Here is an 18,268-nt window from a genome sequence, read left to right as displayed (position 1 = left end):
ATTGAACAATGCTACATTTTAAGATAGTTTAGGCATTAGAATGTGTTTTGTGATCATTTCTAGTGAGAAATGTGCATTTTTTAACAGTTTACCAGGTTTGCCAGATCATGCTCCCGTTCTTTATGTAAGGCTCGCCTAATAGCATAATTGTAGCAGAGCATTGTCTTAATAGAGGGGGAATGGTCACGTAATGTGTAATAAATGCAGGTAATAGCAAACTTGGCAAGTTGTCGCAACCACTCCTATCAGGTTTTTAGAGCTACTTGTCCAAAGATATGGGTCTAATTTACTTAAAATGCATTACTGCAAATACTGTATAAGAGTAGACCTAAACCATCTCTATACTTTAGGTCTTTACTAAGTTTTAGCAAACCACATCTATATCAGCCTAGCCTACTCTTTCATCCCATCTTTTTATCAGTACAACCATCTATTCTTCTTCTATCACAACAGATAGAACTAACCTCAGAAACCTCAATTGTATTTTTAGCAACTCTATTTACAACTCCACGTTCCATGTTCTTCACGACCAGGTCTATGTCTGTAATTGGAATTGTAGTTTTTAAATACATTGATATATTTTTCATAATAAGAAGTTGGCAGGGGCACAACACATTGGTGTTATCAGAATTCGATCGTTAAATGTAATACTTCCTCCTTCTAATAATTGCTCAATATGTAAACTATAAAGCACTATTATCTGTAAAATATCTAAGGACTAACCAGTGAACAAAATCATTTGAGTTATTATAAATGCTGCTGTTAAACACTTTGCTAATGCCATTGGTCATTGCTAAATTGTTGGAAGCTGCAGCGGAGTAATTCTGCTTCAAGCAGTAGTACTTGAACCTGAGTTACTCCGTTGCAGCAAATGCAATGCAAACAATGGTCATTGCTTGCATTGTTTAAACATGTGGCTAAGGAGAGCAAACAGGCTTTATGGGTTAGTATGTAAACATAAGTACATTGGTGCTGGGCATCATGTGAGCTGACTGGGCTCCACTAGATTTGACTGATAACAGTCAAATCTGAAAACAAACACAAAAAAAACAGTCAAATCTGGTGCTTATAAAAGGATGGCAAGCAATGTTGTAATTGTTTGAGGGATCGTTTACTCTATTTGAGGACTGGGTGGGTTGGGATTCCATGCTAATCAGTGCAGAAATCTGTAACAGTCTAATGTGAGAATTGATTGAGAACTTTACCATTGAGTTTACCATTTGTCCTTTAGCCTTGGTTGTGTTACTTGGTGCATTGCAGAATAGCATCTGACTTTTAACTGCCTCAACTGTAAAAGTAAAGTTTTCTGCTCTTGATGAAAGACATAGTGTAGGGTTATAGCCCTAAAGGGAGAGGGCTAGGTGAGTAAAAAGGATTATGTGCTGCCGAACCCCTCTAAATTTCATTTAGTTACACCCTTACACAGAAATAATTATTTATGTGAATAGGTTATGTTCATAACTGTTGCCCCAGGTTTTCAGAATGTTATGCACAGAGATTATTTATTTTAGCGGTCACTAGTCTTCCTGGGTTCACCAAAGCTATGTAAAGAGGGAAAGGGCATGTACAGTATGTAACTTTCTTGGTCCGGCAATTCCAGCTGGCAGATTCGTTGCACTTACAGGCAAGTGGAGCCAAATCTTTGATGCATTGAGGTCAATTAGAGCCTTATGGACAAGAGTAGTGTATGAATAAACACTACTTTTGAAAGACTTTGAGCTTGAAAGAAGACAAATCACACATTGATGTGCACACTACATAATTCTATTGGTGTATCTGAAGAGCACAGAGTAAGTTTCTGACTGTGCCAGGTGTCATCTCGAGACTGTTGATTATTGAAGCCTTAGCTTTAGCTCTTTAGATACATCAATCAAATGATATAGTGCGCACATCAAAAAACAAGACAGCAGGAAACAATGGGTGATATGTCTTCTTTTATTTACTTGCCTCCCAGTGTGTCTATGGTGCATGCCATGGAATAGAACGTTTCCCTTCCTTCTTTGCATTGCCTTGGGGTGCACACAAAACAAGAACATAACATACGGTAGTGATGGTCCATTGTGGAACCTTGGGCCGTCAACCGTTACTTTATAGAGTGTGGAGCACAGAAGCTGTACTCCAATTAGAAGGCTGAACGTGCCATCCACTGTTTTTGATATACTGAATGCTAAAGATAAGAACCTTAGAATTCTCCAAGCGCTCAACCGAACGCTTGTTTGCATGCAGACCTAGATGTGGAGCGAATTGCCTTCGTGATATATCAGGTCGTATTGTTTTAATATCATTCATTTGCTGTTCTTGTATTCACATAATATAGAGGGAGTTTCCCTTGTTTATCAATAAAGATGCCTTGCGCATGTGAACGGTAATTTCTGTGTATGTCGTCTATAAACTGGACTTTAGGGTTCATTGAACCAAGAGTGACAGGTCAGTCATGGCACATCAGATGGTGACCCCGACCGTGACCCTGTCCAGTCCAGACGACCGCTGGATCCATAAGATCCAAATAACAATTCGCCCATACACTATGTGCTACAATTCCTTGGGGCCCCAGGAAGGGTACACGCGGTGCTATATGTGAATTGTATTATACCAAATGTAGGTCAATTGTTACAGATAATGTGTAAAAATGATTGTTTGCATGTGAAGTCACCACTGAACAGCAGATTGAATGACCTTTGTATTAAACTAGGCTTTGAACTCCCTATACCCCATGATGTCCCGTTAGGTTGGCTGGGTGGACAGTTTATCCTCCCAGCAACGGCCCCGAGTTTACGCCGGGTTCAAAGGAAAAGATAGCGTATGCCTATGTTTAGCTCCGGCATCCGAGCGAGGTGATGTTAAGGACTGTAAATGCGGCCTTGATCAAAAATAATACATGTTTAGCTCCGGCATCCGAGCGAGGTGATGTTAAGGACTGTAAATGCGGCCTTGATCAAAAATAATACATGTTTAGCTCCGGCATCCGAGCGAGGTGATGTTAAGGACTGTAAATGCGGCCTTGATCAAAAATAATACATTTGTTTAGGTTTAAATTAGGCTTTGAACTCCCTATACCCCATGATGTCCCGTTAGGTTGGCTGGGTGGACAGTTTATCCTCCCAGCAACGGCCCCGAGTTTAATTACGCCGGGTTCAAAGGAAAAGATAGCGTATAGCCTAAGCTCAAATTAGTACATTCGAATGTCATGTCTATTGTTGTTTTATGTATGTTGTTGTCATGTTTATTGTCGCTTTATGTATGTCGTTGTCATGTTTATTGTCGTTATATGTATGCTGTCGTCTTGTACATGAAGTCCAGTATTGTGCTTAAGTACAGCCCTGAGGTAGTTACCTTAAATAGCCCTTACAGCTGCCTGCAGTTTCACCTCAGCCCTGCTAAAACTGCCGATCTACAAGCTCACTAGCTATTCCATTACTAGCAATCCGAGCTGGTGGATCTGATATTTTCAAGGGAAAATTGTGCATGTCAGGTCTGAGAAATTGTGAGCGGAGACAGGCTGCTTGTTTTACATTTCTAACTATGGGTTTTCACTCCACTCTGATACCAGCGTTTGTTTTTGGTACTTTGACCCAAGTACATGTCAGTGGATAGTCTGCTCTGTGAGCACTTTTGTTTAGTGATTTTGTCCTACTTAGGAATGCAAGCAAGGAAGATAACCACCTCAGTGGTGGAAGGTCGCAAAGTACTTTTACTCAAGTGTCTTACTTGAGTACATTTTGAGGTTCTCCATTTGTACTGCACTAGAGTAGTTCCAGTTGTCAATACTTTTACTTCTACTCGACTACATTTCAAAGGCCAATGTAGTATATCTACTTCAGCATTATTGCTGGAACCCTTGAATATTTAGGCTAGTTCGAAAGTGACTCATTGCAAATTTAGAATGCTGGACCTGTGCCTCCACATGGCAACGTTGATGCTCTTGATTGGGTGAAACAGATAACTAGGGAATGTAACCCTTAAGATTAGAAGATTGGAGTCAGTTATATAAAAAAAAAAAGGCGAGGTGAGGAGAGAAATATGACGTTCAAATAAATTACTTTCTTTAGAGCATATAGTGTGCACCAAGTAACATTTTATTTTCTTAGAAGTACCAGTCGAGAAACTATATGCAATGCACTAAGGTGCCGTTTAAATGTAAACATAATGTACAGAGTCTGTATTATTAACTAAAAATGTCAGTGTATTATGCTTAACAGCACAAGAACAATCCGGAGTACCAGCCTCTACAGCAAGGACGTTCCAAAAAAAAAAAAAAAAAAGGAAAAGGGTACACTGTCTCTCTGTATTCTATGATCCTATAGTCTACTGAGACACTACCCTGTCTCTCTGTATTCTATGATCCTATAGTTTACTGAGACACTACACTGTCTCTCTGTATTCTATGATCCTATAGTCTACTGAGACACTACCCTGTCTCTCTGTATTCTATGATCCTATAGTCTACTGAGACACTACCCTGTCTCTCTGTACTCTATGATCCTATAGTTTACTGAGACACTACACTGTCTCTCTGTATTCTATGATCCTATAGTTTACTGAGACAATACATTGTCTCTCTGTATTCTATATTTCTATAGACACCATTCTGTACTTCTATGAGACACTACACTAGCTGCCTTTGCACGGCTCTCTAAATCGCAAACTACGCCGGGTTCATGGGAAAAGATAGCACCTAGCCTAAATGTATCTTGTATGTTTCGTCTTGTATGTTTTGTCTTGTATGTTCCGACGTCCGACCGAGAAGGTTTAGACTGGTAGTGCAGTCTTGACAAAAACTAAACACTTAGACTGACAGTGCGGTCTTGACAAAAACGATACACTGTGTCTTGTATGTAGCGACGTCCGACCGAGAAGGTCTAGACTGACAGTGACAGTCTTGAAAAAAACGAACACTGCGACCGGTTTAGACTATTAGTGCAGTCTTGAAAAAATATATATACACTATGACCGAAAGGTCTAGACTGACAGTGCAGTCTTGACAAAAACGATACACTGTGTCTTGACGTTGAAAGGCTGTCTCTGCAGCCTAGGGAAGACCCCTAAATGGTACCACAGTGTGTCATATATGTTGTCTTTATATGTATGTCATCCGAATGAATGAAGGCCTCTGTAAGTCCTGTTTGTTTTTTGTTTTTTTTTAAGGAGTTGGTCTTTATATGTATGTTTTGACGTCAGAGACGTGTAGGCTGAAGGTGCGGAATTGGTCAAGAACAGATACCTTCTGTCATTGTTAAGTGTACATGTTTGTATCTACTGTAAGCAGGAAGCGTGTGTTGCTGTAGAACACCTGACCAGTGTGACTGACCGTGTGACTGCTGCAGCTGAATGTGTGTCCCACTTTGGGGTAAGTGTTAGAGGTGAATGCATTAGGAATTGTGAGAGTATGAATGACAGGCGCACCCACTCTATTTATTAGGACCGTGGTTCAACTTATTTCATATATGCCCCTCGATCGCGTGCCGTTCCTGGGTCCATATATGTAATTGGGTTGAACACAAATCATATAGTTCTGCTTGAGTGACCCCTGATTCTGGTTACCATGGTGCATTCACAAGTGCATGGCTTTGTACCATTTTGAGTCTGACTCAATGGAGCACAGTGATTTACTTCTGAGATAACGGTGTGAAGGCCTGAGGACGTAGGAGACACTAGGGGAATATTTTCCAGGGGGAGTGAGAGAGAGAAAGAAACTTAGTAATACCCCACATTCACGTAAGGTGCATCCAAGACACCTGCTATTTTTTTGCTGAATTAAAATATTTGAGTTATATTGAAGCCTATGCCCCTGAGAATTTACATACTGCAGTTATCCAACGTCAGGTTGACCAGTACTTTCAAAGTAAAAAAAATAAAAAATAAATAAATAGGAGATAAACACTGTCAATGAATTACAAAAGGCAGCCATGCACTGAGGGAGAGAAAGCTTCTTCTTTAAATCTGGTAAAATAGACAGTTGAAAGAATGGGGGGGAAGGAAGGCATTTGACCTTCACTCCTCACCAGCGGCCTACAGCAGTGGCCCACACACACTGATAAGATTCCCACAACACTGTCAGTGGAAATGGAAAACAAAACCTGTTATTTTGCATGTGAATGCTCCCAGCTAAAATGTAGTCATGAATAGTGGAAATTTAGTGTGAAATTAGTGACCCAACGTGTACTTGTAGATCGACTAAATTCTCTATAGAATAAATATAAATAAATGCCGAAATAATGTACTGTGACCAAAATAAGTGAATAATTTAAAGAATGTAAGCAGTGCACAGAAAGCCCAAACGCTTCTTACTATTGATACAGCATTCGATGAACACCTCATAATTTCTTTCCGTGGCAGGGCTAGTAATCTCTCTTAGTGGCGAGACGCATTTTGGAGTGACTGATAGACCAAACAAGTGACAGTGCCTGCAATGAAAGGCCAGGACACTTACTGTAAGTGATCATTTAAAATGAGAAATACATATTAAGCATGGTGCACGATAGTGAGAGTGCCACATACACTGTTATCAAATGAGAAAACAACTTATAGTCTCACATACACTGTAACTGTAATTGTTTCTCACAGTATCATTATTATATATATATTATATTACAACTATCTCAGACTTTAGAAATGGGTTGGTTTCACATTCGAGGACTGCAACAATGGTTGGCGGACGGTCATTTCTTTCTATGAACTGGAAACATGCAGTTGGAGGCATTAAAAAACTGAAAGAGACTGTGAAAGACCACAATATAATGCAGTTTGAGCGACATGCTGAGGCAAACTGCAGTCTTCACGAGACTCAATTCTGAGGACACCTATGACGACCAGAGAGCAAGCCTTGGGAAAGCTTGAATGACTTTTGACAAACTTTGATCTGGTACAGACACTGGAACTACTATGCCATGGTGAAGGACACACTTTCTAAGCAAGAAGTGGGACTCTATGAAACAAGGTTGACTTACTGCTAATCGTTGTTGTTGGGGCCTCGACATGTGTAAACAAATACATTTTCTATCGCTCTGGGTAGAACACAATATTTTTTATTTTTTTACAAATAATATACACTAGAGAAGTGACAAATATGATACTTTAGCTCAGGCACTAATATATTATAGAGGAAACCTGATTTCGACTCGCATAGATTAAAGTTTAATAAGTGCACATAATAATATTTCACCATTACTAATACAATATTACATCTGATTTCTAGTGACAGACTAAAATAATTATAATAGCGTAATCAGAGAAAACAAACAAAATTCAAGTGATTAAGTGACAATCAAGCTATATTTTTTTCAAAGTAATCTAAGTATGCAAGCCTAGTGTCAACCTAATTAGTGGAACAAGGAAACATGTTGTGTATCTAATTTCTAGAGCAAATTTTAAATGAGTGCTGAGACTCAAATATAAGAATAAGTGAATAATTTAAGGACATATATTAATGAATAACGTTGTCACATAATAATGTATATATTTATATAGTTGGTTAAAACCAAAGACAATTTGTTAAGTGAAAGATGCTACAGTTAAGAGGAGGCCCTTACCAGTTCTAAAAATGCAAGGCCAGAGGCCTGTTATTTTTTTGTTTTGTTTTTAAAGCTGAAACTATGAGAGCACTGAGATTAAGTGATTATATTTTTGCAGAAATTAAGTTTGTGGTCACTAAAATAGCCCTTAATATACTCATTTGAGGTCATAACATAAATAATCTAGCTTAGGTTGGTTTTAGTGGCGAGCAGCTCAAACTTTTCCATTTCGACACTGTGCAGTAAGTGGTCCTTTCTTATCAAGATGTTTACAGTTCAGTGGTTTCACCCAATTCAGTGGCTGTGTCAACAAGACAGGCACAGATGAACGAGCCTGGCTATAGCTAAAATAGGGCTTAAGGTTAATTGTTCAGTATTTTTATGTTACATGGAGGGCAGAATAATACAATTATTTAAGCGAAGAGAAACATAAACAGGTTGCATTCCAACATTAGAAGAGTATGGATTTCTGCAGCGATAAATTGATCACACTGTGGCAGGGTGGACAGGGTGAACCATAGCAAGATAAGTTTATACCATAAACAATAGTGATCATACCTACTGGGGACATTTAGGCTCTTACAAGATACCAAAAGATCTTAAATGCTTATCTAAATTAGCTACGTGAATTGAAAGGTAGCACTTGAGTTAGGCTGTGTTGTCAAGAAGTGCACGAGCACGTTGGGTGATGCTTGGCAGAACATTTATGACTACAGACAGTAGCTGCACGGTCCACGGCCTCTGAAGGGTGCACACTTCGGGGTGGTGTACTTGGTGGCTTCTGTCATGCTATTTTGATGTGACAAACCGAAAGCGAAACTATATGTTTGTTTGTAGTGGCTCAGAATATCTCCCTGTTATGTCAATGGTCAGTGCGTTTGGTGTACAGTATAAGAACATGCCGGGTTTTGGTTGCAGAGTGGATGTCAAGTGAGTTCATACAGTGGACATTTGCTTTGCAGTTTGTTGCCAGTTGTGGTGGACTGGCTGAAACCTACACTATCTTCAAAAGAGGTCATACTTTACAGATTCTACGGGGGCTTTGTAATCGTTGATTGTAAAGGATCCATTTGAAACATTTCAACGGTAAATCCTGAAGTCAAGATGTACACTGATCATCGATTGTGGCGCAAAATGTATCCAATTACTTTGCTGATCATTGACCTAACTTTTATTCCTATTGCCATGATAACACTGATTGACCAAGGTGTGATTAAGGTTAACCTTCCATTTCTCTAAAGCAGGTCGACTGCTTGCAGGAGAGACTTATACACTTAAGTGGTCAATAACCTTCCATTTCTCTGAAACAGGTCATTGGTTGCAGAAGAGAATTGTACAATTTTGTACAGCCCGAGAATGAGGTCAATTGACCTGTGCAAAAGGCACAGGAAAGGTGTTTTGTTGTGTTTCCGATTCCATTTTGTCAAGGTAAAGGAGGGTGGCATCCTGGCCTCTGCACATTCCTATGCTGTGTGCCCTGCCGGGTGGCAGGTCAAGGAGGGTTATAGTATGTTTACATTTTTTTATATATAAATATTTATGTTATGTATCGCCATGCATAGATATCTATATAGATATATGGTTTACATTTTTTTATATATAAATATTTATGTTATGTATCGCCATGCATAGATATCTATATAGATATATGGTTTACATTTTTTATATATATATACTTATGTGATGTCTCGCCATGCATGGGTATGTATATAAATATATGGCCCTCTCCCCAATCAACAACTACACACACTCTCACAATCACACCACATAAACATTATATTGCCACCTGGGCCCCCATGCTGAACTTGACGAAGAACACCCCTGCACGATATCTACGCCCCGACTTTTGACCTCAAGGAGGGTACGGATCTGACTGGCGCTTGGAGTTTGAGCCCCTGTGTATAATACGGGGGGGCTAGTCTTGGACTCTGTCGGAACCTCCTCCTCCGGGCTCGGAAAAGTGACTACCTCAACCGGAGGAATTGGAGAAGAAGAAACCAAAATGCACAAATAATAAAAAAAAATAAGCACTCCCACTGAGGGAACCTAAGTTTAGCTATACACTTGTTGGTATCAAATGATGTACTGTAATTGTCCCCAATAAGAGCTCATGTCCAGATGGTAGGTTTGGGACTGCCCCAGCCTAGTTCAGAGTTTCCCCTTCAAAGAAAAGGGTTTTCCTCGGCTCACATGACTCAAAAAGAAAAAAAATGGGACCTGATTTTTTAAACATGCAATATGTTATGCTATAAAGTAATTTGCTATAAAATACTGTTCACATTTAGGTGTTGTGGGTACTAAATTCGTACCCAAGGAGGGGTTGATGGTCCATTGTGGAACCTTGGGCCGTCAACCGTTACTTTATAGAGTGTGGAGCACAGAAGCTGTACTCCAATTAGAAGGCTGAACGTGCCATCCACTGTTTTTGATATACTGAATGCTAAAGATAAGAACCTTAGAATTCTCCAAGCGCTCAACCGAACGCTTGTTTGCATGCAGACCTAGATGTGGAGCGAATTGCCTTCGTGATATATCAGGTCGTATTGTTTTAATATCATTCATTTGCTGTTCTTGTATTCACATAATATAGAGGGAGTTTCCCTTGTTTATCAATAAAGATGCCTTGCGCATGTGAACGGTAATTTCTGTGTATGTCGTCTATAAACTGGACTTTAGGGTTCATTGAACCAAGAGTGACAGGTCAGTCATGGCACATCAGTAGCTGTGTGCTGTGGTGTTACATTGTGTGATGTTATTTGGAAATATTAATAAGATGTTGAAGGTAAGATAAAAACGTGTCATGACAGAGGCTCTCTCTGTCCCTTGAGTGTGTGGGGATGGCTGAATTATCCCCTGTGCAACAGATGTGTGCACACCTAGTCTAATTACTGTACTTTGACTCAGGCAAGGTGTGACTACTTAATTCAGCCATCACCCACCCCACAAGCCTATACTGTATAACAATTCAGTACTGTAAATAACACAAGTCAAGTCTCAATAAGAAACAGGTTCAGTCAAGTAAATGTCAAGTAAAAAATGAAACATCACAACACACCAAAAGCATTCCACTCAGGTCAGTTAGGGTCATAAGGGTTCTTGCTATTGTGTTAATATGCTCCTCTGAGCCATGAGAGACTGGCATCATGCATTCTCTCTGCATTGCCTTACACCCAAACTGACAGGGCAGTGTGAGCTTTGCAGCTTTATTCTGATCTACTGTATGTGGAGTAGAGTGACCTGCCTTATAGGCATTCTGCAAAATGCAACTCAGAGTTCAATTCATTAAATGAAAACGTGTCGTTTTTGCTCAACATTTGAATAGTAGTGGGTCAGCTGAGAATCTTTGCGTTTGTTTTTCAGCTGAGGTACCTTGGCAGATTTCCAAACCTAGGGAAATAATTCCTCCTTCAAGTTGAAAATATTGACAATATTGGCAATTAAATGATATTCAACAACTTAAACCTTATAGACCGGGGTTCTAAAGTGGGGTCCCACCGGGGTCCCCAGGGTCTATACATAGTACCGTCCTTTTTCTACACCAAATCTCCAAGCTCACAACGTATCATGACATTGTTTTGAGCTTTTAGATCTGCTATTTTGGGGAATTCAGGAGAGGAAGAAAGCATATTATGCTTTCTTCTTCTTTGTGTTTAACTTTGTAACTTTATTTCTCTCACTCAAGTCAGTTCCTTTAGTATCTATTGCAGTTTTTTTTCTCTTTAATGCATGAGTTGTTCATCAAACCTGATGATGCTTTAATAGTTAGTTGTCTTAAAGGGACATGCTGAATGCTGATCAGCCACAAATATTTTAGTTCAAGAGTAAATAACTCAAGGGCTTTTTCCACCTCATTTAATGCCAACACTTGGTTCGACTCAACAGTCTATACAGTGTCTCTTAACAAAATACATTTCACAAAATGTTCTATTATGACCTCTTATACAGTACTTTAGGCCCTTGTTTAGGAGTTATGTTTTTTCTTGCTATAGCCACAATATAGTAAGTAAACCACACAGGGAAGGACTGAAACTGGCTTAGAGCACAATTCAAATTTTTGTTATTAGTAAATATGTGGTCTAAACAGGTTGCAGATGTTTGCCCAGCATAATGGCAATACACTCTAGTTGACTTGTTCACCATCTGTGTTAAATTACAAATGAATGCAGTGCTATTCAACAGATTAATGCCCTCAATGGGCATGAATCCGACCTGACCTCAACCACCATGATTACAAACAGAGAAAGGGAAGCCCACACACTGTAACTGCCTTTTGCAGATTTAATTTTTTCAAGCAAACTGTAGACAAATACACTCGCCATCTAAAATACATATAACATTCAGATCATATTATATGATCCCACAATACTAGTGTGACATGAATAAACTATGAAAACATATCTCCTGGTGAAGGTAGAGTGGCTTGCCAATGGAACAGACAATTCAATAAAGGCTTTTTCATTTTGTAACTTTGGAGATTTAGTATCTCAGAGTTTCTGTAGTAGTTTAATCACTACTTTCTTTCTCACGCATATATACCACCCACATATTCTCTGCAGCAAAGTGATCCTTGGTCTTCTGAAAGGTATTATTTTAGCACGGCCGGGAGGCGAACCCGGGACCCCTGGATTCGAAAGTACGTACGTTACCAGTCAGCTAAAGAGCCAGGCTCGCTAGTGAGCAGTAACGCAGCACCCTACAGCCTACAGTATGAGCTGTGTAACAAAGTGATCCTTGGTGTTCTGACTGGTGTTATGAGCTATCTCTCTGCCGTCTAATGTCTTTTTCCAGCTCACAGGCAACAACAAAAGGCAGCAGCACTGTTACCTGGAAGCAAGATCATCTCTCCATCTCTCTCTCTCTCTCTCTCGCTCTCTCTCTCTCTCTCGCTCTCGCTCTATCTCTCTCTCTCTCTTTCTCTCTCTCTCTCTGGACTTCTCTTTTTACAGATGTACTGTCTGGAAGGTTCAAACCCAATATAAGTAGATCAGTCAATACTGCTACTTCCTCCTTGGCCTTTGTGTCTCTGTCGCAGGCGAGCTTGTCTGCGCAGGGTCTCCATATAAGACTGGTGACTGGTAGACTTTCCAGTTATTTCCTGAGTGAGTCACACTGGGCTGTGGGGGTTCTACGTAGAGTTTGAGGACCCTCACACTAGTACTGACGGTGAGCGAGAGTGGAGGACCTTATAATCGACTAGACAAGTTCAGTCAAGGCCATATACCTGAAACTCAAACAAACCTCATTTAGTTTGAGGTAATACACATCAAATCCTGAGTGTAATTTTATTTAATTTGAGTCATTTTTTACACATTCTGAGTTAAATTAACACATTTTACTGTGTACCCCATGAAAGTATAAGTCATAATTGCAAATAATAACTTTTCAATAGTTTTGCACCTCTCAAAGCTTTCCACGAGTATCAGTTTAACAAGGTGGATAGAGGATTAAATGGCCTTATCCGGAGGTTAGGCTGCCCCGGGATCAGTGATGCATGGTGGTAGGAGAGGGTGACATTGTGGATGCTGCAGATATTGTGAAGGCAGTAGGGAGCTGTGCTACTTTACGTTGCCGTTACAGTATCTCACTAGTGTTCACTTTACACTCAGCATACAGAAAAGTCCTCCTGGCTTAGCAAGGCCAAAGAACACCCACGCGTGCCTGCTTTCAAACTTCTGTGTGTGGGTGTCATTGTGCAATAGTTGAATCCTCTGTCAGCTAGGAGAGCTCTTTGTCTAGACCGATTTTGGATGCTGAAGATTAAGAAGAAGGCAAAAGGGTAGTTGCAGAATGCAGGTTAGTTTTAATGCCTCACCCTTTAGACCAGGGGTTCTCAACCAGGGATTCATTACCCCTAGGGTACTTGCCTGCATAGGACTCGCAAAATTGTAAGGAAAATAGAATTGCATTTTTATTTTTAATATTCTGTACAAAAATGTGGTTTTAATGACTTATAATTGTAATAGAAGTCTGAGAATGCGTCTAAAGTGAGACTGACACTTGTAATTGTTCACTACTGTTCACTATGTGAAGCCTACCTTTTTCAACGGCAAATTTAAAAAATAAAAATCATACTGAGCAACTACCTTAGACCAGTAGTTCTCAAACTCTTTTGTGCCAAAGACCCCCAAATTGATATACACTATTTGGCCATGGACCCCCATCTAAAAAGATTTTTCTAAAATGTTCAAAAATAGCAGATACAAGCTCGCAGCTTGCACTGTGAGCTTGTATATCTGCTATTTTTGAATAGCCAAAGTATAAAGTATGGATATACCGGTTAAAATTATTGTGATGCTGTATTAACACATTTTGCTGGGGACCCCCTGGGACCCCTTCAAGGACCCCTGGGGGTCCCAGGACCCCACTTTGAGAACCACTGCCTTAGACAGTAAACTCCTCACGGCTATTATGTCACTCCGAGAGTGTTCTAAATGGAACCAAATGGACCCACAATTAACACTATGCATTATGCACTTTGCATAGTGTGTACAAACGGTGTGTAGTAAAGAGAAGGTTTTAAATTGTTTGATTGTTAATACTGTAGCCATCCTCCTTCCTAGATTATGGTCTCTCTCCTCTGTAACGGAGACAGTAGCAGGATGGAGACTGTGATAAGGTAAGAGCAGGTCTCCGGTTTTCTGCAGTCGACAGATGGCAGACACACAGATGGCCAGCATGCTTATTGGTCGCACATGTAAAAAAAAAAGAGCCAGAAATCAGCTGGTGTAACACAAAAATGTGCATTTAGTTGAGAGAGAGTCTCATATCTCTGTGTTTTACTGTGGAGGAAATTATATCTAAATTGAAGATCAACAACGATAATCAAAGCCTGGCACTCAGGCTGATAATTGGGCAAAGATAAAGAAAACGGATCCTGCTGCCAGAACCACTAATCTAATTTGTCCAGGGATTGTGACACAAAATAGCTCCATTAGAAGGGGTTTTTAATCTTCAGAGGAAAAAGGAAGTTTCATTTAAAGTGGAACTGTAGTCTGCACCAGGCATGAATAAGTCACTGTGACTGCTGGGTGCCGTGAAGAAGGCTTTGAGCTTCAAGTGATTGCTTTAGGGGACCACAGAGGCTCTGAAGAATCAAACAGCTGGGTTGCGTTTGATGTACCCTCTGATTATTAATCTACTTCTCATGAAAGGAATATTTGGATGGATGCCTCTTCTGACATGGCAGCTAATATAAGCAACAGGTCACTCTTATATACTGTAATTGACAAAATATTATAGCCAGTTAACCACTTAAGTCATATATTCTTTGTTGTACGACGAATAGCAGTAATAGCAGATCAACTCAATCTGTGAGCTTGTAGATCTGTTATTTTGGCAATTTTTGAAGAACTTTCTTTTTTAACTTAACAATAACATGACCAAAATATGGACGCTAGTTTAAAAGTATTTAAAGAGGAAATATTTGATCTTAGATATATTGTGTTATTTTGTTCCCCCATACAGATCACCAAAGAGGTGAATTGTGGATCCATGCTTTCTCAAAGATACTGTCTTTATTTTTCTCCCACTGCGGAATCCAGTGACAACAACATGTTTTTCAGATCAGGTAGATGTCTTTAGCAGGCTGATGGTCTTAGCAGCTTGTGGTCCATCCTGAAGAGACGAGTGGGAAGATGTTGTCTCCATTTACACAGAGAGGGTTTTTAACCTCTGTTGTTTTTTATGGTTGCTGACTTCCCCTTATTACAACTCCTGATGTTCGAGACAACTAAACTGATATTACCACATTCGTCCATCTCCAGTGCAAGTAGTATAGAAATTGAATGAATGGAGGGAATGCACGCTTTAAGCAGGACAAAAAAGGCATTCATTTGGTGGCAAATCGAAATTATGTCTCACTCTTGACTTGGCCGGTGATAGAAAGTTCTCTGCTGCCATTTGGTTTAGAAGGGAAATATGAGTACTAATAAATCAGGGTGTTTTATGCCCAGTGCTAAATCAATGCTACTAATACCAGAGTCATGAGGGTACAGTGATAAAGTGGGAGGGGTGAGGCTGGGCTGCGTACATAGCATAATCCGTTTAATCTTTATGAATCGGAGGATAACTTCAAGGTTAAAAGAGATCCTACTGGAAGATTTTGGCTGCTCTGTGCTGTTGTGGTATGAAGACAAGAATCAATTTGGTTTAAACTAAATGAGAAAAAAACTCCACAAGTCTGTGCTTGTGTAAGCCTATGTCACTCTCCTTGCATGAAGCTTTTCAACAAATAATGTGCTACAGTCAGATTGATGTACTAAAGCTATAAGAATCAGCTCTGCAATTAGTGCAATAATGTTTTGTCAAACCGATTATCTACAAAGTCGGCTCTCTGAAGTCAGCAGCCTACGTGCTGCTGTAGCCTCATAAAAGTTGTGAATGTGAATCAGAGTGAATGGACCATATTTAATAGGACATCACTCTAGTCTATAGTACTACTGCTGTTGCTGCAGTGTTGCTGATTTGATGTGAAACACAGGCCAAAATCCCATCATCCCCTCCACGGGCCAGGAGATGAGGGTAATAGATATCCAATAGGGCCTTTACAAGGGGAGAAACGGCCCTTTTGGTAGTTGGATTTCTTTATTAGGTGTGCTGATGGCAGGGCAGAGAGTTTTCCAGCCGAAACTAAGGTATCACCGACATGTATAGTAATGTGTGCGTCTGTGCATACGTGAGTCCAAAGTGAGGGAGAGACAGGGGTGCAAACAAGTAAGTAGCACCGGAAGAGTGAAAGGATTTAATAGAAAACGAAGGAGTGAAGCGAGAAGATGGAAGAGATAGAATCAAGAAAAGACAGTAGGGGAAGTGCAGCTCTAGAGGGCTGGTTGGACCAGCCCGGGAGGTTTCAGAATGAGAGGAATGTGGGCTATTTCCACACGGCTACAGTCATCTGTCAAAGAGAAAGGAGCTGTCACCGGAGCCGTCAGTATGCATGCATGTGTGTGTGTGTGTGTGTGTGTGTGTCTGCACGTGTCGCTCCTTTTTACGTATGCATCCCTTGGTGCGTGTGTGTGTTTGTGCATGCCAGAAAGGTTGGAGTGGGTGTGCAAAGGGAAGGGAACAATTACTACACACATACCAGCCACAATCCCACCTATACCTGGGAGGGAAACGACTTAGGATCCGCACGCCAGTTCACCAGTACTGAGCTATGTTACAGACCATTACAGACTAACATAAGGACACAGACATCCTGATGTTCCTGTGTGGCTCTTTGCTGTTGGAATGTCAGTCATGGGACCCAGACAGAGAAGTAGGCAGCAATATGGTGCGTATTTCAGTCAGGCAATGAAAAGCTTTGCAGGCATGATACAAAGACCCACGTTTGTCCCTATTTTGGGCATTTTATTGCAGGCAAAGAAATTGTTAACATTTTTTCAAATTTACACAACTTTTCGAATTCTTCCAAAATAGCTAAGTTAGCACATCTACAAGCTCACAACGCGTTTTGGTACGATGCATTGTGATATTGTAGATCAGCTATTTTTGCTCTTAGTCGTACAACAAAGTAGAGCGGTTAAAAGATCTTTCTACTTTCTACTACTCTGTTTTTATATCAAGGATTTACTGCTATATTGTATTGCATTAGTCATACAGGATGTTTTTGTTTCAGTCACACTGACTGTAGATATCTTATTTTCACTTAAGCGTTCCTGCATAATGTTGAATTGACAGAGAAGTTGTAGACTGAATTGAATCTTGACATCTTTCCCACAGGGTTTGTTTGTCTGTGTGTCACCGAGCGTGACACAGTTTTCCAACCTACTTACATCATTTAGAACTCAGCTGGGTTGCACATACTTGCAGCGATTGCAGCAGCACAATGTGGAGGCTGTAGTACTTGTGTAAGAGCTCCTGAATTAGATTCTGTAGTGTAGTGGGAAATGTTGTGCGGTGCTGCCCATGTTTATGTGCGTTGCCATTGTTACGGGTGTACTGTGGGCCAGTGGTTGTAATCAGAGCACACATCCTCTTCATTGTCCTGTAGAAATCCTGGAAGAATTCGGGAACTTAAGTGACTTTCGCCCGTTGTATGCTGCTGTCACTGGTGACTGCAGTCATGATGTAAAAGGGCCGTGCTGACAGAACTTTATAAAACTAATTTATTGTCAGCCATAAGGTAGTATGAGGGTTGAGTTTGAAGTCCATTTAAGTTAAAACATTAAATAGCTAACATAGGCGATATACAAGCTCACAATGTGTAGCATTGCAACGCATTGTGAGCTTGTACTACTCTACTACTTTCGCTATTTAAAAAAAATATTGGAAATATTTGAAAATCTTAATAATAATAATAATAATCAATTATATTAGCACTTTATATTTGACACATCTCAAAGATCTACATGGCATGAAAAGTCAAGAAAAAACATGAAAATAAAAACAATGAAATTAATAAAATTCAGATCAATGGTAAGAGACCCTTTCTCCCCTTGAAAATCTTCACCTACTATAACATGCCCAAAATAGGGACACCAGGATGAAAGTGGTTAATACTGTGATTACTTTGCACCAGTTCTGCCACCATGGGCAGCTAGTGCAATCTAAACCAATGTAACGAAGAACAAGACAACCAGTTATCACACCCACCTCTCCTATCGACCCCCCGCCCCACCTCAGCACACTCAAGTGGATCAGTATGCAGTTCCAGCTTCAATGCGGCTCCCGTGCCAAGGAGATTGGAAAAGCGTAATCGTCGATGGGACTTCTGACCTAGTGATCTGCCAATAGCTGCCCATCCAGCGTATGGTCCA

General features: G+C 40.2%; 1 protein-coding gene across 3 annotated transcripts in view; it reads left to right on the top strand.

The window, feature by feature from the left end:
- Positions 1-18,268, top strand: part of LOC311056313 (cytohesin-3) — a 56,212-nt gene that overhangs the window by 12,977 nt on the left and 24,967 nt on the right. The window contains exon 1 of one of the 3 annotated variants that reach the window (XM_084072848.1): positions 16,540-16,782. The exons of the other annotated variants lie outside the window; for them this stretch is intronic. Coding sequence (XP_083928974.1) covers positions 16,740-16,782 — 43 coding nt within the window. The 5' untranslated portion in view covers positions 16,540-16,739. Of the gene's footprint in view, positions 1-16,539; positions 16,783-18,268 lie in introns of those variants that run through there. 3 annotated transcript variants of the gene reach the window in all.

This window comes from Gymnoscopelus microlampas, assembly GCF_963454915.1.
Source record: "Gymnoscopelus microlampas genome assembly, chromosome: 11".
NCBI classification, from domain to species: Eukaryota; Metazoa; Chordata; class Actinopteri; order Myctophiformes; family Myctophidae; genus Gymnoscopelus; species Gymnoscopelus microlampas.
The sequence above is the reverse complement of the archived record's forward strand: the minus strand, read 5'-3'. Positions and strand labels throughout refer to the sequence as shown.